This window comes from Sceloporus undulatus, chromosome 1 (genome assembly GCF_019175285.1).
Source record: "Sceloporus undulatus isolate JIND9_A2432 ecotype Alabama chromosome 1, SceUnd_v1.1, whole genome shotgun sequence".
Taxonomy (NCBI): Eukaryota; Metazoa; Chordata; class Lepidosauria; order Squamata; family Phrynosomatidae; genus Sceloporus; species Sceloporus undulatus.
Window position 1 is genome coordinate 35,634,517 of NC_056522.1, and position 20,876 is coordinate 35,655,392.

A 20,876-nucleotide genomic window follows, 5' to 3' on the forward strand; every position below is an offset into this window, starting at 1 on the left:
GGACGCCATTGGCTGCTGCACACTGAGCCTGGCTGGCGGGGAAAGGCGTTGGGTCCGACAGGAAAATAGGTCCGTCTGGAAACTGGGGCCCCAGACACTTTTGGTTCCGCGATGGGGGCGGTGGATTGCCATTGTCACCTGGCGGCGCCCGACTTCGAAGCGGTGAGTCTGGGAAGGGAAGGAGAGGAAAGGCGGCTCCGCTCCGGAGGATTCTCCTCTCTTTCTGGCTCTTGCTATGGAATTCTGGGAGTTGGAGTTTGTTGCGGGCCCGCTCCTGAAACTGCAAATCCCAGAATGTCACAGGAGGGCAGCCAGAGCAGTGCAAGAGCAGCACTATAAGAGTGTACGCTCGTCCCTCCACATTTGTGGCTTTGACTTTGGTGGCTTTGATTATTCATGTATTGTATTAAAATGTTCTCTCTAGGAATCTCAGGGTCCTCCTGCGCAACTCTGTGGTCGATGTCTGGCAGATGTTGACCATAGAGATGTTGACCATAGAGTTGCACTGGAGGACCCAGAGATTCCTAGAGAGAACACTCCACTAGGCCTTTGTGGCTCCTCCAGTGCAACTCTATGGTCAATATCTGGCAGGTGCTGACCACAGAATCGCACTGGAGGACCTAGAGACTCAAAGAGAGGTGTTCTCTCAGGTTAAAAACATAGTGCTTTTGTTATTTGCATTTTTTCCCAACATTCATGGAGGTCATGTGCCCCAACCCCAGCGAATGCAGAGGGTGAGTCTATACCAGTTTACTAAGCGGTTTACAAAGCATAAGCTAATTGTCCCCAAAAAGCTAGGTACTTATTTTTGCGACCTGCAGAAGGATGCCAGGCTGAGTCGACCCCAAGCTCCTCCTGGCTGGGATCGAACTCACAACCTTGTGGCCGCAATACTGGCTGCAGTACAGGGATTTGACCACTGCGCCACTGGGGTGCCCTGGTAATGGTAGTTGTGACATAAAACAGCTAGCAAAATTAAAATTATACTTTCAAATGACAATATTGTACGCTCGACCTAAATGTGTTTACATATATGTAGTGAAGATTTTGGTTAAAATGTGATGTTTTTAAAGTAAATTTTAAATGATTTTTTTTGAATTTTAAAAAAAATATGTATTTTTAAAATTTTTAAAAATTTTGAAATTTGAAATTTTAATTTAAAAAAAATCTAGGGCCTCTCCTTTCTCCTGTTCCTGACCTTTACCCAACTCCCCCCATCTCTTAAAGCATTTTAAAGGGAAGCAAGTGAATGCCACAGCACGTTTCTGACAGAAGGTAGTTGTTTGGGAACAAGTGGTGTCACACACATACACACCCTTTTTGGTGTCACCTGGTGCAATCTGACCCCCTCCCCCCGTGACGCCACTGCATTGACCGATGTCTATTGGGCAACTCACACTCTTTCAGCCTCAGAGTACAGCCATGGCAATCCCCCTATGAAAAAACTTGCCAAGAAACCCCATGATGTGACAGTTCTCTTAGGGTCGCTATAAGTCAGAAACGACTTCAAGGCACACAACAATAAATGTGAGCCTGCATAGCATTGTGGTTCAAGAGTTGGACTATTACTCTGCTGTTGTGTGCCTTTGACCCCAAACACACTGAGACCTTGTTCAATGTTAGGGAATTTTGGGAACTGTATTTTTGAGTGACATTTAGCCTTCTCTGTCAGTGTCTGGTGCCACAATAAACTACAGTTCCCAGGATTCCCTTGCACTGAGCCAGGGCAGTTAAAGTGGTCTCAAAGTGGATTATTTCTGCAGTGTGTTTTGGACCTTCAAGTCATTTCCGACTTTTGTCAAGCTCATCGCAGGATTTTCTTGACAGGTTTCTTCAGAGGGGGTTTGCTATGACCACACTCTGAGGCTGAGAGAGTGTGACTTGCCAATACACCCAGTGGGATTCAGACACTGGTCTCCAGTCACACTCAAACCACTATGCCATGCTAGCTTTCAGCAGACTAGGGTTTAATTCAAATCTTGCCGAAAAAACTCCATGATAGGAACATCTTAGGGTCACCATAGGTCGAAATGCTTAAATGAACACAACAGTTTTAATTTTAGTTCTCTTTTACAGTTATTTACAAAAGTGGCTATCCACACATCTTGTGACAGTAAATTCCACAAATTACCACCTCCCTCCAAAAAACAATATTCAAAGACTTAAGCTGTGTTAGTCTGGAAAATTAGGAGACAAAGGGATCTTGCAGCATCTTTGAGACTTACTGAAAGAAAGATGTTGGCAGCATGACCTTAGTACATGCATGTGAGGAAATAGTCTACAGAATCCTGGGATTTATAGCTTTGTGAGGCACCAACATTCTTTGACAGAGAAGGCTAAAGCCCGTGTTAACACTTAAAATCCCAGGATTCCATAGGATGGAGCTACAGCACTTAAAGTGGTGCCGTTCTGCCTTACTTCTGAAGTGTAGTTGCACCCCTAGTGGTAGGTTGAAACCCAATGTAGGCGCAGGACAGTTCGCCCAAAAATGGCAGACTCCCGGTGCCTGTTTTTCTGCCGGAGGGAAGCCACAGCCCCCAAATTGTGCGACTTCCCTTTGGCAGAAAAAGAACCTGCGAAAAGTGGGTTCTTCTAAAGCCGCGCAGCGCTTACGTAACAATGGTTGCTCCCATGGATACAAGGCACCGCCATTGTTGCGCCCTCGTCACTTGCGAGGATTGTGGGGCATGTGGGCGCTTCGCCCCCAGGCAACCCTAGCACGTGATGAGGGCGTCGCAAAGAGCCCGTATGTTTACATGGTATTCTCATTAAACTGGTGAGACTTGCTTTTGAGTAGGCATGCATAAAATGGCACTGTAACTAGAGCCAGTGGATTGGTTATATAACATGTGTGTTGGACTGCAACTTGGAAAAAAAAGAATTGGCATTCTTGTGAACTTCTCAAAGTCAGTAATTTCTGCAGCTCCCTTGACCCAAGATTTGATAGTCACATTGCCCATTCCATTGACTAACAATGGCAACAAGAGTGTTCAAAGACTTTAGATTTACATGTGTAAATATTAAGTGAAAGAAGAGGGGTAGGAATCATATATACTGTTTGATTCTTTCTTCTGTTTCCTTCTTTCCCAGTGATTCTTCTGTTTACTTATTGTTTTACAATATATTTCAGGACATAGAGAGTGTATTGGAAGAAGCAAAGAAGGTTTGTAATTTTATTTTTTGTAGTTAAGTGTTTCCTTTTGTCATGTTTAAACTTTAGGAGTGTTTACCTCTTTTCTTAGTTTTTGGAAGTTTACTTCCAGCTGAATTTTTAAATCTAACACATCTTTAGCTTACTAAAGATTGCCTTGAATCTTAAGGCAGTTAATGCAAGAATGTTAGCAGAAGTTTCTCATCCCCTATTCACCTTACAGTTACTTTTGCCTTGGATTTTGCTTTGGAAGAACTGTGACCCTGCTGATGACTGTATATGAGATAGAAGGGCTGCTGTGATTGGGGAAAATATCCCAAGATTATGCCTGGATCCCAAAATATATTCAGGAAGTTCACAGAGAGAACTTTTCCTAGCCCTCCCTTCTTCCGTCAACCTCCTTGCCCCATTTCACATTGATTAGGAGTATTCCCCAGCTTTTCAGAGGAGCTTGGTGATAGTGGGTAAGAGGGACAAGAAACTTGATTTCTATGAACTTCCTTTAGTTAACTTATCTTAGAATCTGGGTATAATTTCCACATCTTGGAGCTTGTTGGGGGAGGTGAAGCTCAGGGTGTGTATGTGGTCTTAAAAAATGTTTTTCACTGTATTGCTGGCCTGCATTATTGCAGGCTGTTTCAGAGGAACCTTTAGAACGCTCTCCTAGTCACCTTTTGCTCTCATTCCTCCCCCCCTCAAGTTTGTCAAACTGTGGCTCCCACAAGATCTCAGAGTGGGAATAGTCAGTGCAAGGAATACTGAGTTGCCTCAGTATTCACTGCCTCAGGAGTAGCTGGATATACAAATGCTGCATTGTGGCTTTTAATATCATAGTGCCAAAACAAACTGCAGAAATAATGCAGTCTGACACCGCTTTAACTGCCCAGGCTCAATGCTAGGGGATTCTGGGAATTGTAGTTTTGTGAGACATTTAGCTTTCTCTATCAGATTGCTCTGGTGTAACCCCCCCTCCACAAAACCCTATAGTTCCTAGGATTCCCTAGCACAAGGCTTGCCATATCCCGGTTTTACCCGGGACAATCCCGGTTTTGGGGCCCTGGGATGGTCCCCGCCTGGGTTTAGCAGTTTGCCCGGGCTCAATGGCCCGGACGCTCATGCGCCTCTGGCGCACTTGCAGGCCTGGCCACAGCTCCTCCTCCTCTAGGCTTGGCCAGGAGGAGCTGCCTGCGGTGCCTCCAACTGCCCATAAGGGGCAGTGTCTGGCCCAAAAGGGGAGGAGCCCAGGTAGGAGGAGCTGTGGTGGAGACACCACTGCCATTTGCCACACTTTCGGCACAGCAATGGCGGTGGGGTGAAGAGAGAGGCCTGTGTAGGCCTATCTCTTTTGGGGGGGGGGGGGGGGTGGGGGCGGCTGGGGGCTGGGGGGCCTCAGTGGCTGCTGCTGCGCCTTTGGTGTAGCAGCAGCCATGGAGCAAAGAGAGAGGCCATAGGCCTCTATCCGGTGGCGGGGGGTTGAGGGTTGGGGAGCCGCCTTCACCTCCTCCTTATCTGCTTTTTCTTCTCCTCTTCCTCTGTTTCTTTCCCCTCTTCCTCCTCTTCATCTTCCTTCTCTTCTTCTGCCTCTTCCTCCTCTTCTTCCTCTTCCTCCTCTTCCTCTTCTTCCTCCTCTTCTTCCTCCTCCTCCTCTTCTTCATCCTCCTCTTTTTCCTCTTCCTTCTCCTTTTCTTCCTCCTTCTTCTTCATCCTCCTTCTTCCTTCTCCACTTCTTCCTTCTCCTCTTCTTCCTCCTCCTCTTTTTCCTCTTCTTTCTCCTTTTCTTCCTCCTCCTCCTCTTCTTCATCCTCTTCTTCTTCCTTCTCCTCTTCTTCCTTCTCTTCTTCCTCCTCCTCTTTTTCCTCTTCCTTCTCCTTTTCTTCTCCTCTTCTTCCTCCTCCTCTTCTTCTTCTTCCTTCTCCTCTTCTTCCTCCTCCTCTTTTTCCTCTTCCTTCTCCTTTTCTTCCTCCTCCTCTTCCTCCTCCTCTTCTTCTTCCCCTCTTCCTCTTCCTCCTCTTATTTTTATCTTCTTTTTCCTATTCATTTTCTTTCTCCCTCTTCTTCATTTTTCTTCTCCCTCCATTTTCCTCCTCTGCTGCTGTTGTTGTTGTTGTGTGCCTTCAGCTCTTTCTAACTTATGTTGATCCTGCAAGTTTCTTCAGGAGGAGTTCCCTTTACCTTCCCCTGAGAGGCTGAGAGAGTGTGACTTGCTGCCCAAAGTCACCCAGTGCATTTCCATGGCCGAACTGGGATTTGAACCCTGGTCTCCCCTGTCCTAGTCCAATACTTAGGCTACTATATCATGCTGGATCCTCCACTGCACTTAAAGGTACAGTACTCAGTTATTATTTGTTGTGTACCTTCAAGTTGTTTTCCACCATATGAAGACCCTAAAGCAAACCTATCCTGGGGTTTGCTTGGCAAGGTTTGTTCAGAGGAGGTTTGCCAGGGCTTTCCGCTGAGGAGCCTGAGAGAGTGTGACTTGCTTGAGCTTGAGGTCACCCAATAGGCAGGAAAATGAACCCTGGTCTCCAGAGTCCTTGTCCACCACACAAAGCTACATCCCAGACTTCTATCCAGGATCAGGAAAAATGTCAAAATGTCCTCCATTTTGAGCATGCCTAAGAAGCATGCATTTATATTAATGCTTTTTGAATTTATTAATTTCTTTTAAGTTGTTCGTGTCCTCCATTTACAAAATACGTCCTACATTTGGGGCTAAATTTTGTCCTACATTTGTCCTACTTTTTTTTTCATTTGTCCCGGTTTGGAGGTAGACAGTTATGGCAACCCTACCTAGCACTGAGGCAAGGCAGTTAATGCAGAGTCAACTGGATTATATTTGCACTGTGGATTATACATAGTGTTCTATTTTAATTATATTCCCACCTTCCTAATGCTACCTTAAACTATTGAAGTTGCAGTACAGTTTCATTTCTTATTCAGAGAGGTGGATGGATTCTACCAAAGTTAGCAAAACTGCGGTAGAAACGTCTTTCTTCAGCTCTTGATTCCTTTTTCTTTGAATTCTTGATTGCATTTCTCTCTTTCTTGTCTTCTTTCTTCATCATCAAGAACTCCTGATTAAATATCTTCTTCTCCCTCTCTCCTTATTCTTTGTCCCTCAAGACTCCTAACAGTACATTCATCTTCTCCTTCATTCCCTAGTCCCTCATCTACTTGTCTCCTTTCTCTGCTCAACTTCTAGTTAAATGTCTTCTCTTTCCCTTCTCCCTATTTTGTCCTCTTTCTCTTCTCCTCTTGAGCTGCAAGTCTTAGCTAAATTACTTCTTTTTTTATTCCTTCCTTTTCTTTCCACATCCCCTGTTTGTGTTTATCTTTTTCCCTAGTCTTTCTCTATATCTCTTGTCCTCTTTCTTCTTCATCCCTCCTCCATAAGTCTCCTTTCTTTCCCCCTCTTTCCCTATTCTGCTATCTACACCTGTCAATATTGTCCCTGTCTCTCCAACTCTTTTCCTTCTTACCCCCTGGAAACCATGTTATATTCTCCGCATTTCTCATTAAATCCCCAAAGGACTTGCTTTTGAATAGATATCCTATGTATATAGGATTGCCCTGTTGGCATCACCATCACCCTTTCCTCAAAATATTTGGTGATTTTAGTAGCATTAGCATGACTTTGATTATTATTATGATTTTGTGGGTGAGGCAGTATTCCACAGCCCATTGGAAGGAAGGAAGGAAGGAAGGAAGGAAGGTGGCCAGTGAGAGGCAACATTAAAAGAATTAAAGGTTTGGAAAATCTTTTTGCTTGGAGAAGTTTCTTTGGTTGAACTACAACTCCCATGTACTCCTAAAAGTAATTATTGCAAAGATATTACAAACAACTCAAAATTTTATTTCTCTTTAGAGCTGAGCATGGAAAATTGAATTTCTAAGCAGCAAAACATTTTTTCATATGTTTTTTATTTGAGTAATATTGTCTAAATGACTGTGACTGACACTTGATATAACTTGCTTAATGACATCAGCATAGGCTGGACCTAAAGTCTCAAGGTTTTGCCCTGAAACTTAGGCTCCTGATCTGGTGATTCTTGATCCAAGCCATTAAGAAATGAAAATCTCTTTTATAGATAGATAGATTAGATAGATATGCTTAGAATCAAGGAGGCTGTAAGACTTCTAATTATTGTTCTCAATTCTACTTATTTTTTGCTGTTTCAGGCTAAAATATTAGCCCTGGTGGTAGTTGCTGAACATTCAGGAGATTTTGAAAAAATTATTCAGCTTTCAGAAAGGTATTGAAATTTCAAGTTCTTTGGCCTCACTTATTTGAGATGGAAAAGACTGCAGAGTAAAATCCAAAGAACCATGCACATAGTTCCACACATCTAGCTGGGCTTTGGATTGTGTTTCTTAAACAATAGTTCCCTAATTCTGCATAGCAACTGATTTTATTTTATTTTATTATATTCTGTTTCAAAGACACATTGTGATATGATATAGTATCAGCTGCTCAAAGAACCAGCTATTCTGAGAAAAGAAGTGAAAAATCCCAAATAAATTCTAAAAGTAACACTTCTGAATTGTGCATATTCTAAAAATAACACTTCTGCCCATTGCGTTTTACACTGAAACTGCAGTGAATTTACATCGTTAACTTCATGATATTGAGTAAACATGCAGGGGTAGCTTTGTTGAGAGAGAGAAAGAGAGAGAGAGAAACTTTCTTAAATTCTACATGTTGCATTGGAGCTAGTTCTCCACAATATTCTAAAATATAAAATACAGTCAGTCAGCCCTCCATATCCATGGATTTTTTTATCCACAGATTCAAGCATCCACGGTTTGAAAATATTTTTAAAATATGTATTTTCCAAAAAGCAATCCTTGGCTTTGCAATTTTATACAAGGGATGTCATCTTACTGTGCCATTGTATTTAATGGGATGAGTATCCATGGGATTTTGTATCCATAAGGGGTCCTGGAACCAAACCCCAGTAGATACCAAGGGCCCACTATATAAATTTTGCATAAGTTATTGTTAATAATTAAGCAATCAGAATAGTAATAATAATGACCAGTTACTTTCTTACCTTATTCTAATCTAGACATCCAGTTTTGTTGGTTGAAATAGCAAAGGCTCCCAACCCCCCCCCCCACCCACCCCCCATCCCCAGTTTCTCATACTTTCTTTTTACTTGGCAGTCATGTGGATCTAACCATTTCTATCACTTTGCTTGATGCATTTATATCTAGGCACTCAGGATTTGTCTTTGCATGTCTGGGGATCCATCCGGTTCAAAGCAGTCCAACAGGATGTGAACACAGTGCTACTTTACAGGTGACATGGAAACAAATTGCTGTATCATTTTTGTAGTATTTCTCACGTTCATGACTACTTTTCAGTTTCTGTTGCAAGGCCAAATGCCAATAATGTGGCAATCAATCCTACTCACATTTTGCTTTTTATTCAAAATAATACAGCTAGGTGAAACACACTTTTTAGAAAGTGGAAACATCTTTGTGTTCTCCCCTCCCCCCATTAACTTCCTATTTCTTTCACCCAATACCATTTTATTTCTCTTCCCTCTGTTATCCATATTTATGGAAAATTCCACGGGCGTTCAGCCCATACTACTTTTCCTACCTGCAAGAAAATTGGCTTGTGCTTAATTTATATTTGTGACTTAAGCTTTAGCAAAGTTTCTCAGACTATGCAATGTGTGTCTGAAATGAGATAATAAGCTGGCCCGGCAAATCTCTTAAAAGAATTGAAATAATACTTTCCTATATTGTAGTTTTGTGAGATATTTAGCGTTCAAGCTCTGGTACCCGACCAAACTACAAATCCCAAAATTCCATAGCATTGAGCCATGGCGGTTAAAGTGGTGTCAAACTGCATTATTTTTGCAGTGCAGATACAGCCAAGATTATAACGGTTTCAAGCTCTGTTTATTGGACATTTACACCAGAACTTTCTGCAGGATCTAGATGCAGCATTGCCACTCATAGAACTCTATAAGGACCAGTTGTTGGCCATAGGAGAGGTAAGCAGAATCTCTATGCATTTAAGCTTTCACAACAGTTTATATTTCTAGATTTACAGCTGCTTTGTGTGTTATGTTTTTGTTATGTAAAAAACCCTGTGCAGAACAGTTCTAAGCACTTTTACTTAGAATTAACCTCCACAAAAATAGATGGAATATCTTTCCTTGTAAATGTCTATATACAAACCTGTAGCACAATCCTATCCTTGTTTACTCAGAATTAAGGCCAAATGTCTTATAGGGCTTACTTTAAGGTCAGGGTGCATAGAATGGCCTTCTTAGGCTGCACTCCTGTACATATTTATCTTGGAATAAATCCAATTAAATTAAAAATGGATATTTTGAGTAGACATGTATAGAGTTTCCCTTGAGGAGATAATAAGCACATCTTGTTGTTAGATATGTGTGGGACTAAAGCGCCCATACTGGGTGTTCACATGGCTCAAAAGCTGTGTTCGGCTGCTATTACAGAAAGTGTGCATGTGCCACAATATTCATATTTACAACCATCATACATTATTATATCCATGCATCCTTTATGCACAAGGAAAGATAGGGCACAAATATTTAAAGTACATGAATGAATGTTTCATATATGGGATGCAAAGGTATCTTGCAGCTCCTTTGAGACTAATTGTGTGAAAGATGTTGTAGCTTGAACTGTTCATTCATCTGAGGAAGCTCATCCTACAACTTCTTTCACACAGTGAAATGGTGCTGCAAGATCCCTTTGTATACTGATATTCCAGACTAATATGGCTAAATCTCTGAATTCATATATCAGATGAATGGTTGTTGTTGTGTGCCTTCAGATTGTTTCCTAGTTATGGCAACCCTAAGGCAGTCCTGTCACAGGGTTTTCTTGGCAATATTTGTTCAAAGGAGGTTTGCTATTGCCTTCTTCTGAGTATGGAAGGGAGTATGATTTGCTCAAGCTCACTGAGTGACCAGGGATTCGAACCCTGATCTCCAGAGTTGTAGTCCAATGCTCAAACTTCCACATATACTGTATATACAGCTGTCATATGGGATGAGCTACATGTGGGTGGCACAGGCTTTCCTACGTGAAAAGTATTTATTTTATCTTGTTTAAGGTGATCCTTAAACTCACAACATACTGTTGGCTTTTTCAACACAGAATCTGTTTTCCTGCCAAAATTTTGGAAAGATTATTGATGAAGGATCTCAGGAAGTATTTCATAAACACAGCAAGGCTTCAGTAATATAATCCTTATTAAATGTAAACTGGATTACATTTAGAACAAGAATAGTGAGTGTGTGGTCTTCCATTTGTTGATCTACAGTTCGCATCATCCCTTACTATTGACTGTGCTGGCTAGAAGTGATGGAATTTGCAGTCTTAACATATTTGGAAGGTTTCACATTCCTCACCCCTGTTTATTTGACCTTATTTGAATTGCTGCTTCTAGCTGAGTCTATTCTGAGTTGATAGTCAAGTCTAAAAGGAAAAGATGCTAATTTTTCAATTTTTTCTCCAGGTTGGTCTGGATTTCACACCACGATTTGCCAGCACTGAAGAGCAGAAGAAAGGGCAAAGACAAGTCTTGATCAAACAGATTCAACTGGCAAAACAATTTGATTTGCCTTTGTAGGTCTTGTGTGTGTTAATTGCAAGAAAACTTATTATTTTTATCTTTAGGAAGATAATATCAAATTCCTAACCCTTTGAAATTAGGTTCAAGTTACTAATTAATCTAGATGTTATCACAAATTTATTGATCTTATTAATATTCTTATTGCAGCTTACATAAATCTGGTACCAATGGAGATAAATGTGGTTCTTACATTTTCAGGATAATTGGTTGTTTTGTTGTGTAATCTTAGTTTAGTTCTTTGAGGTATCTCTAGGCATTATACTAATAGCTGTTTTCTCATGGCTTCACTCCATTTTGCTATTATCAGCATCTTAGTGATCTATCCAAAATACAGTTATTCCCATGTTTATGTAATTTTTAAAATAAACGTGTCCTGAGGCCATGTGGTGGATAACAATAAGCTAAAATGTCCATATTCAATTAAGCCTAAAAGGATAAGAAATGATCAGATGCCACCGAAGTAATTGGCTTATCTGGCTATGACAATCCAGCTCAGCTTTTTAAAAATATCTCCTGCTGCTGTCTTTTGTTCTCCTTATTTATTTTAGGAATGTCCACTCCCGCTCAGCTGGAAGGCCAACCATTAACCTCTTAAAGGAACAAGGTATTTGTTTTTGATGGATTTTTAAACAACGATTTATATTTGTTCAAGGTTTGTTTTTTCCTCTCCCAAATTCAGGAACACCTGGTGTGACCAAACATCACTGTGGGGAACAGTCAACTTTTCTCCTTCGATGTTACACCTTTTCCTGCTTCAGTGTAACATCTAGAACCATTCTTAATTATAGGCGCAAGTCTACGTACATGGAGGCCACAAGAGTTGCACTTTTAAAGAGATTCTGCCTTTAAGTTTAAGCAATTGTCTCCCCAGGCTAAGATTCTAAAGAAAAGCTCCAGTGCCTAATTCAGTAGATTAAATATGAAGGACATAAATCTAGTTTACCAGATTTTGAAAAAAATACACAGTACATTCTACACTGAAGTAAAGGAGGCATGAGACCATTAAGACTGATTGACCTCAATACAGAGTATAAGATGACATTCCAGCAAAAGGATAAAATATGCTATGAAATGAGTTGGAACCTTTTTTGTAGTTTTGAACTATGACTTCCATTGTCTACCACCTACCATGCTGGGAAGTGCTTTAAAGAGAGCCGCATGGCCATTGGTTCTTGCTTCCAGTGTAATTTTCCTTCCCATTCAGACCTCTTGACATAAGCATTGTAACGGAAGCATAAGTATTATTTTTGCTGACTCTTGTCATTCTCCTTAGGTGCTGAAAAGGTGCTGCTCCATGCATTCGATGGCAAGCCATCAGTGGCTATGGAAGGGGTGATGGCTGGGTACTTTTTCTCCATTCCTCCTTCCATTGTAAGGAGTGAGCAGGTGAGAAGTGGTTCTTCTGCACAATTTCTTCTTCCTATCATAAATATTTTTTCTACCCTGTCAGAACCTACTGGGGACATATGCAAATAATATATAAAATAGACTGGTGGTCAGGTTCTGGAGCTGGCAGACAAGGATTCAGAGGAAGATGACATGATCTGAAACAGTTGTTCTGGTTCCATCACAAGAAATCTGTTTAGAAATTGTCATTACTCTGAGCTGCCAAGCCCAGGAGAGTTCTTATATGACTGGGATGGAGAATGTGGATACTATTGGACTCAAGTTCCCATGAGCTCTAGCCACTCTAGGCAGACTAATGCCTAATTATGGAAGTTGCTGTCCAACAATATATGGAGAGCAGCATATTCCCCATCCTTGTTATAAAAAGCTAGCAGGACCTTTGGTGGATTCTCAGGTCACTTGATCCTTTCTGGAATGACTGGCTTCAGTTTCTCCTCTTTTTAAGGTGTGTGTGTGTGTGTTGGCTGTTCAACAGCAAGGCTTAGGCCAGGCAGTTCCTCCATCTCTCAGCTATCTTCGTGGTTGCAGAGATTATGGATCCTTTTGCAATAGTGGCACTAGGGATCAAATTGCAAACATGCGATAGATAATAGAGCACACCAGACAATTCCAGAAGAAAATCATAATGTGCTTTATAGACTATAGCAAAGCCTTTGACTTTGATCATGAAAAGTGATGGATTGCACTTAAAGAACTGGATGTACCAATACATTTGATTATCCTGATATGTAATCTATACTCAGGAAAAAAGGTTACAGTTAGAACAGAATATGGAGAAACAGAGTGGTTCCCAACTGGAAAAGGAGACAATCTTATCACCCTGTTTGTTCAACTAATAGACAGAAAATATCATACCAAAAGCAGGTTTAAATTCAGATGAAGGAGGAGTAAAGATTAGAGGATGGAATATCAACAAACTAAGATGTGCAGCTAACATCATAATACTGGTAGAAAATGACAAAGACTTGGAATAACTATTAAGGAAAGTCAAAGAAGAAAATCAGGTTTAATGCTGAACATTAAGAAGACTAAAATAATGTCTACGAAGGATATTCACAAATTCAATAAGGATGATGAGGAAATTGAAATAGTCAAAGGCTTCCCAAATCTTGGATCAGTCATTGACTAGAATGAAAACTGCAGTCAAAAAATCAGGAGAAGACTAGGACTGGAAAGAGCAGCTATGAAAGAACTAGACAAGATCCTAAAGTGCAAAGATACACAATTGAAGTGAGGATTGTTCATGCCATCATATTTCCCATCACTATGTATGAGTGTGAGAGCTGGACAGTGAAAAAAGCCGATAGAAAGAAAATGAACTCATTTGAGATGTGGTGCTGGAGAAGAGTTCTGCAAATACTGTGAACAACTAAAAGCAAACAAATGCATATAAGAGCAAATTGGATCTGAACTTTCCCCAGAAGCCAAGATGACTAAATTGCAGCTGTTGTACTTTGGCTACATCATGAGAAGATATGACTCACTAGAAAAGACGATAATACTTGGAAAGTTAGAGGGCAATAGAAAGAGAGGAAGACTGCACACCAGATGGATAGACTCAGTGAAAGAGGATATGACCCTACGTCTGCAGGAACTGAGCAGGTTCATTGAGGGCAGGGAGCTTTAGAGATGCCTCATTCACAGAAGTTGAAGTTGACTTGAGGGCAGTTAACAATGTCAAGTTTTGTACATATCCCACAGTGCTAGTTTAAAAAACACTGAGCTTCTAAAAGTAGTCAGGTTCAAGAGACACCGTAAAATTTCCAAAAACACATGCACTATCTAACAATTATGTCTTTATCGTCTCTGGACTTTATTACACTGGGAAAAAAGATGGGAGCATAGTGGGATGCTCCTGTCAATGTTCCATGATTTGGCAAAGATTATCACATGACCTCACAAATATCCCATGATTATCCTGTGAATAAAGAGGAATTATAGCACCACTTTTTATTCACAGGAAAATCCCATGAATAAAAGGCAGTGCTATAATTCCTCTTTATTAATGGGATAATCACGAGATATTTACAATGTTGTGTGACATCAAGAGATAATTGCATGATATTTGCAATGTTGTGCAACGTCATGTGATAATCTTTGCCAAACTGTGCAGGATTGATGGAAGCATCCTACTAAGCTCCCATGTTTCTCCCCAGTGTGATACAGTCCCCAGTTATATAAAATGGGAGATGTTATTTAATGACATGAAGTGCAGTTCTAGGATATAGCCTGCTTAATTTATACTTAAATCTAGCACCAGATCCTGACATTTTGGGAAATCTTTTTAATTTGGGGAGACAGGAGACTCCCCTGCAGGAAAATAGTTGTTGCCCCCTTTGCCATAAAGCAGTGTCAACTGCCAGCAAGGCTACCTGCTCTGTTCTGTTTGCAATTGTGCTTTGTTATTTTGGTGATACTATATTATTTTAAGATCCTTTTCTTAAGAGTTTGAAGTAATGCTTTAATGTCCAGAGGGTGTTCACTTTCCCTCCTGCAGCACATGTGAAAATCTAGCCAAAATTTGTTTTTATAAGGTGTATAAATAAACCCCTGCAACCTGGATAAACACCCATCCCATTTATTTCCCAAGGATGGATATCCTGCTATTGTCATTGAAATGGGCTTGCTGTTGGGGTGTGCACATGGAGAAAGCAAGCGGAAAGGCTTTTTCTCTTTTTATAGTTAATTTTAGTCCCAATTTAATAGACTAAATAATAGCATCAGTATTTCAATGAAAACAGGAACTTGGCTTCCACAAGGTCATAATGTAGAGTAGCTCCTATGATTTTTGATGTTTGTTATAGATTTGTAATTCATTAAATGTCCTGATAAGATCAAGTTGTTGTTGTTTTTTACAAATGGAAGCATTTGTACTACACCCCAAGAGAGCAAATAACCTGAATTCTTATTCAAAAATTTACTCAAATGCAGTAGGAAGTTCTTCTGAATAAACATAATTAAATAATAAATAAAAGGAGGATTGTATTCTTAAACATCAGTCCTATAAAAATCACTGATAATAACCCAATTGACTGCTACAGTGTACACAGACAGAAGCAACTTTAGTTCCAACCAATTTATGTCAAATATGGAAAACAAAATAATAATAATAATAATAATAATAATAATAAAGCTTTTATTTATATACCTCTTTTCCTCCAGATCAAAGCGGTGTACATACGATACGATAAAACTCTATTACACATGTCAAATACAATATTAAAAACAATTATAAAAACAATTGTAAACATTCAATTTTAAAAACAGTACAACTAGGATAGTCGGGATATCAAAATCTGGTTGGGGAATACTTTCTTACAAAGGATCAGGAGGGTATGCTAACTGGAAGAGATGAGTTTTTAATACCTTCTTGAAGACTTCCAATGTACAGCTGGATCGAATCTCCTCCGGGAGTGCATTCCAGTGAGTCAGAGCCATCATTGTATAAGCTCTTTGGTGAGTCATTACCAATCTCACCTTGGGGTGTTCAAGCAACAATTTCCCCATTGTTCTGAGGGTGCAGGGCGGATTATGTAGGGAGAGGCGTTCCCTCAAGTAACTCGGCTTTATAGGTAATAATCAACACTTTGTGATGGGCAACAGACTGGAAACAATGAATATACACCCCCATCCACAAAAAAGGAGACATAAAAGACTGAAGCAATTGTAGAAGCATAATATTAATCTCACATGCAAGCAAAATTATGCTTAAGATTCTGCAAAATAGACTCCAGCCATACATGGACGGAGAAATCCCAGAAGTGCAAGTCGGGTTCAGGAAAGGAAGAGGACCACATGACAAATATAAGATGGCTAATGAAGCATACAAAAGAATTCCAGGGGAAAAAAATCTCCCTGTGCTTTATAGATTACAACAAAGCATTTGACTGTATAGGTAACAAAAAGTTGTGGATGGCTCTTAAGGTCATGGTAGTCCTGATGAGAAATCTGTACTTGGGACATGAATCTACTGTCAGAACAGAATTCAGAGAAACAGGATGGTTCACAGTTGGCATAGGGGTCAGGCAAGGATGCATTCTGTCCCCCTATTTGTTTAACTTGTATGAAGAAAATATCAGAAGAATAGCAATAGCAAGTACATTTCTACACTGCTTATCAGTGAATTAGCACCCCCTATGCAGTTTATAATGCGTAAGCCAATTGCCCTCAGCAAGCTGGGTACTCATTTTACCAGTCTACGAAAGGATGAAAGGCTGAGTCAGACTTGGAGCCCTTCAGGATGGAACTTACAACGTAGGAACCCTGGTGGTGCAGTGGTTAAATGCCTGTACTGCAGCCACTTACTCAAAACCATAAGGTTGCGTGTTCAAGACCAGCAAAAGGGCTCAAGCTCGACTCAGGCTTGCATCCTTCTGAGGTCGCTAAAATGAGTGCCCAGATTGTTGCGGCCAAATTAGCTTACAGTTGTAAACCGCTTAGACACTGCTTAGGCGGTATGAAGCGGTATATAAATGAAGTTTGTTTTGTTTTTGTTGTGGCTGCAGGACCGACATTTAATCACTGTGTCACCAGGGCACCTTCAACAGAAAATATCACAGAATTAGGCCTGTTACAGACTGCCAAAATAAAGCTGCTTTGGGTCTCTTTGGAGGTATGCTATTTAAATGATGCATGCATCCTAAGAATCCGGAAGCTGCACCAAAAGCTGCACTCCAGTGCTTAGGAATGGAGTGTGGCTTTGGCGCGACCTCTGGACTCTTAGGACCCATGCATCATTTAAACAGCATATCTCCAAAGAGATCCAAAGCAGCTTTATTTTGGCAGTCTGTAACAGGCCATAGAGTAATTACTAAGGAAAGCAAGTAAGAAAGTGCAAATTAGGCTTGTTACGGAACATAAAACAAGAATAATGACTATGGAGGATCCACACAAATTCAGTCTAGACAATGAAGAAATACAAATAGTTAAAGAGTTTCCTAGGGTCAAATATTGATCAGAACGGGGACTGTAGTCAATAAATCAGAAGAAGACTAGGGATGGGAAGGACAGCTGTGAAAGTACTAGACAGGATCCTAAAGAACAAAGATATACAACTGAGCACTAAAGTTAGAATTGTCCAAACCATTGTATTCCTCATCATTATGTACAGATGTGGGAGCTGGACAATTAACAAACAAGTTAGGAAGAAAATTCATTTGAGATGTGGTCCTGGAGGAGAGTGCTGAGGATACCGTGGACAGCCAAAAAGATAAACAAATGGGTCTTTAGTTTTTTGTGGGGGTTTTGGGCTATGTGTCCATGTTCTAGCAGAGTTTCTTTCTGACGTTTCTGCTCAAATGGGTCTTTGAGCAGATAAAGCCAGAAAGTTTTTTGGAAGTCAACATAATCATATTGAGGCTGTTATACTTTGGCCACATAATGAGAAGGCATGATTCACTAAAAAAGACAATAATGCTAGGAAAGGTGGAGGGGAGCAGAAAGAGAGGAAGATTGCATGCTAGATGAATGGATTCAATCATAGAAATCACAGGCATGGATTTGAAGTAACTAAGCAGAGTAGGGGAGTAGAGTAGGATAGGGGGTCTTGGAGATGTCTCATCTATGGGGTCACCATGAGTCAGGGCTGACTCGAGGCCAGTTAACAAAAACGTCGCATTAAATTTAATAAGGTGTATTTATGACTAGCATAGACTTGTGCATTAATCAGTTGATCAGTAAATTAAAGTTTTAGTTGAGCCAACAGTAAAAAAATATTTTTACCTTTGGCTTAAGAGTTAAGAACACTTCTTTAATTTTGAAAGCTTTTTAGCTCTCATCTTCCTAAAACCAGGAATGGAAAATAAGTTAACAGTGTAGTCTGTTTCCAGTGACTGACACCTGAAAAGTTAATAAAGAAGTTATTTCCTATCCTTAAAGGGACATTTTTAGTCAGCTTTTGAGGGGGGGGGGGTATTAATATTTTAATTATAATTCTCTGGGAAAAAGAAGTATTCCTTATTCAGTTGACAGCTCTACTTTATTTTAGTACAAAAATGGAGGTTATCATGTTAGTCCATATAAACAGAACAAAATCCAACATGCATAAGTGAGCAATATACTATATTTATTAAGATCAACTATAATTCCACAATAGTATGCATGGTTTGAGCTTTCCCTCATTTAAAAGATTTGTTTTAATTCTTATGTGTGTGCAGACTGTAGACATTAATTACCTATTTTGTGTCCTTCAAGAAGCAGAAACTTGTGAAGCAGCTGCCTCTAGAAAGCATTTGCTTAGAAACAGATTCTCCTGCTCTAGGTCCTGAAAAACAGGTAAAGGATCAGCTGTGATATTTTCTTATCAAGATCAGCAATAACAAATAAAAGATAAGATGCAAATGACAGGACTGGTGATAGCACACGAATTCAGAGAGGTGACAAGACCTAGAGATGTAAAAATGGGAGAAATTCTTAATGGAATGAACTATGGACTCTGGTCAAAACTTGACAGATCAGCTAAATGTTTGGTTCTTTGAGCTAGATATGTCATCATTCCAGGTGTGATATGATCGTGACAGTTGTGCCTGCAGAGTTTCTTTGGGTGCATCTACACTGCAGAAATAATGCAATTTGACACCAATTTGCTATAGCTCCATTCTATGGAATCCTGGGATTTGTAGTTTTACAGGGTCTTCTTTGAAAAGAGTGCTGGTGTCTCACAAAACTACAAATTCCAGGATTCTGTAGGGTGGAGCGATGGCAGTTGAAGTGGAATGAAATCATATTCTTTCTAAAGTGTAGATACACCCTTAGATGTCACTGGCTTGGTTCACCACAGACTCTTCTACCTTTTCTTAGCTGCAATGAAGTTCATGAACCCCACTTTCATAGGAAAAGCAGAAATAAAATAATAAATAATTGATGGTACTGAGGTAACACATGTTATCAAAAGTTGAGCTTTCCAAAACGATGCCTCTTTTAGAAGACGGAAAGGGAACAGCATGAGGAAAAACAAAGGCTGGCTGCTTGACTTTCCTACAGCACCACGAACAAGGATGAAGAAGGGTGTTGAGTGGTTAGTGGAGTGGAAGAAGGAAAGCTGAGTTGTTCTTCATTTTTTCAATATCTCTTTGTTCTTAGTTCTTCTGTGTAGATGGCAGGTATAGTAAACTAGATGATGTTTTTAATGCACAGTAAAAGAGTAATCGTTTTAGATTTTACCATAATCTCTGAAACTGTAGCAATAATGATTGGGAAAGCCTGCCTTAATGTTGGAGAAAGGAGAGTGGTGAAGTTAATAAGTGCCAGACCACACCACATAGTCGGAACCATTCTTTAACAGCTGGCTCTAAAGATGCATTTAGTCAGCAATAGATGTTGATGAAGAAACCATAGTTCTGTATTTGTATTTCAGGTAAGAAATGAACCAAAGAATATCTTCATTGCTGCAGAATACATTGCTAAAATCAAAGGAATTTCGGTGGACGATGTTTTACACATAACAACACAGAATGCACTGAAGGTTTTCCCCAAATTGAAAAACATCATCCGGAAGTAGCAATGTCTTAATCTAAGACAGGCAAATATCCTTGTTATCTGTGGACATATGGACATAATTTTACATTTTGTTTTAGGTTCTGTCTTTGGTTCTTCTATCATGTCTGTCAGTTGACCAGTGGGGTCAAGTATAGAATTTATGGTTCTGTTTTTTAAATTTAGTGACATTCAGATTCTTCTTAAAGGAGTTAGCTATAACTGTTATTTTACATCTACAAATTAATTCCTTTTGAGCCTAATGAGCAATTAAAGGCAGAGGAAAGGGTATGTGAATAAAGCTAAGTCATTTATTTCTCATATTTGTATATGTCATCTTCTGTAGAGTTCAGCCCAGCATACATGGAATCTTCTGACCCTCACAGTAGTACCGAGGCAGATTAAGAGAGAATGTAATTTGTCTTCATTCGTAGCAGAATGAAAATCTGAACTGGGTTTTCCTCACTTAAAGTAAACCAGTAAAGTTTGCAGTCCTACAGACAACCTCATGGGCTGCTCAAAGCAAATGTGATGCAAAAGATAGGTTAGCCTAACAGTTGGAACACATTGATGCAGTTCACCTTCAGTGATTTATACTAATCTGTTAAAATCCCAGTTCAGTAAAAGCTATATAATAACTTTATCACACTTAGCTATAGGGATTTAAAACAGGGTGAGCAATGTCTGGGGTTGAGGGGCACTGCTGCCCAGCAAAGACCTATGGGCCTGTACGCACACAGATGGCTCCTGCCTCTCTACTGCCACTGTAGTGGGGAAAAGTACCATGGTACTTTCAAGGAGCCATTTGTCCATTAAAAGAAGGTGTGTGCTCCCATGCTCATCTTCTTTACTAATGGATTAGAGCTTTGAAAAAGTTTCCAAGAGCATAAATATGCTTCTAAACTAGATATAAGGGAATCATGTACTGATCACCACACAAGGCTACAATGTAGCTTTTTTATGGTAGTAATAGGATATGGGAACCTTCTAGATCCCTCCAAAAATGACTGGGAGCTATATTAGCTATCCCCTATTTAGAAAAAGAAAACACAGACTATTCCTTGATAAGTTCAAGATCACAAAATATTGTCCAAGCTTTTGAATTCCTTAGAACTCTCCAATAGGCAACATATTAAAGTACATAGAAATAGGGTAGATGAAGTGGATGGTGTAGAAATAATGAATCAGCCTAATCAGTGATGAGTAATTATAAGGGTTCAACAA

General features: G+C 40.0%; 1 protein-coding gene across 5 annotated transcripts; it reads left to right on the top strand.

Annotated features, from left to right (window-relative positions):
- The first annotated feature begins 37 nt into the window (after nt 1-37).
- TATDN3 (TatD DNase domain containing 3) lies at nt 38-19,973 on the top strand. Of its 5 annotated transcripts, none has more exons than XM_042445810.1 (10): nt 38-162; nt 3,131-3,163; nt 7,331-7,404; nt 8,366-8,450; nt 9,094-9,156; nt 10,656-10,765; nt 11,321-11,376; nt 12,046-12,158; nt 18,372-18,452; nt 19,534-19,973. In XM_042445810.1, exons 1-10 carry the CDS (start codon nt 112-114, stop codon nt 19,675-19,677), a joined length of 810 nt encoding a protein of 269 aa, XP_042301744.1. In that variant the 5' UTR covers nt 38-111; the 3' UTR covers nt 19,678-19,973. The 5 variants fall into 5 exon arrangements, with proteins under 5 accessions (XP_042301744.1, XP_042301745.1, XP_042301748.1 ...); XM_042445811.1 differs by having other exon boundaries at nt 18,375-18,452; XM_042445814.1 differs by lacking the exon at nt 19,534-19,973 and adding an exon at nt 19,102-19,526.
- The last annotated feature ends 903 nt before the right edge of the window (nt 19,974-20,876 follow it).

Excerpts from the sequence above, each read along its gene's own strand:
- TATDN3 (XM_042445810.1), top strand. The coding sequence starts at position 112 with ATGGGGGCGGTGGATTGCCATTGTCACCTGGCGGCGCCCGACTTCGAA. Across the intron at positions 3,164-7,330 it reads TATTGGAAGAAGCAAAGAAG|GCTAAAATATTAGCCCTGGT; the intron begins GTTTGTAATTTT and ends TTGCTGTTTCAG. Across the intron at positions 9,157-10,655 it reads AGTTGTTGGCCATAGGAGAG|GTTGGTCTGGATTTCACACC; the intron begins GTAAGCAGAATC and ends TTTTTTCTCCAG.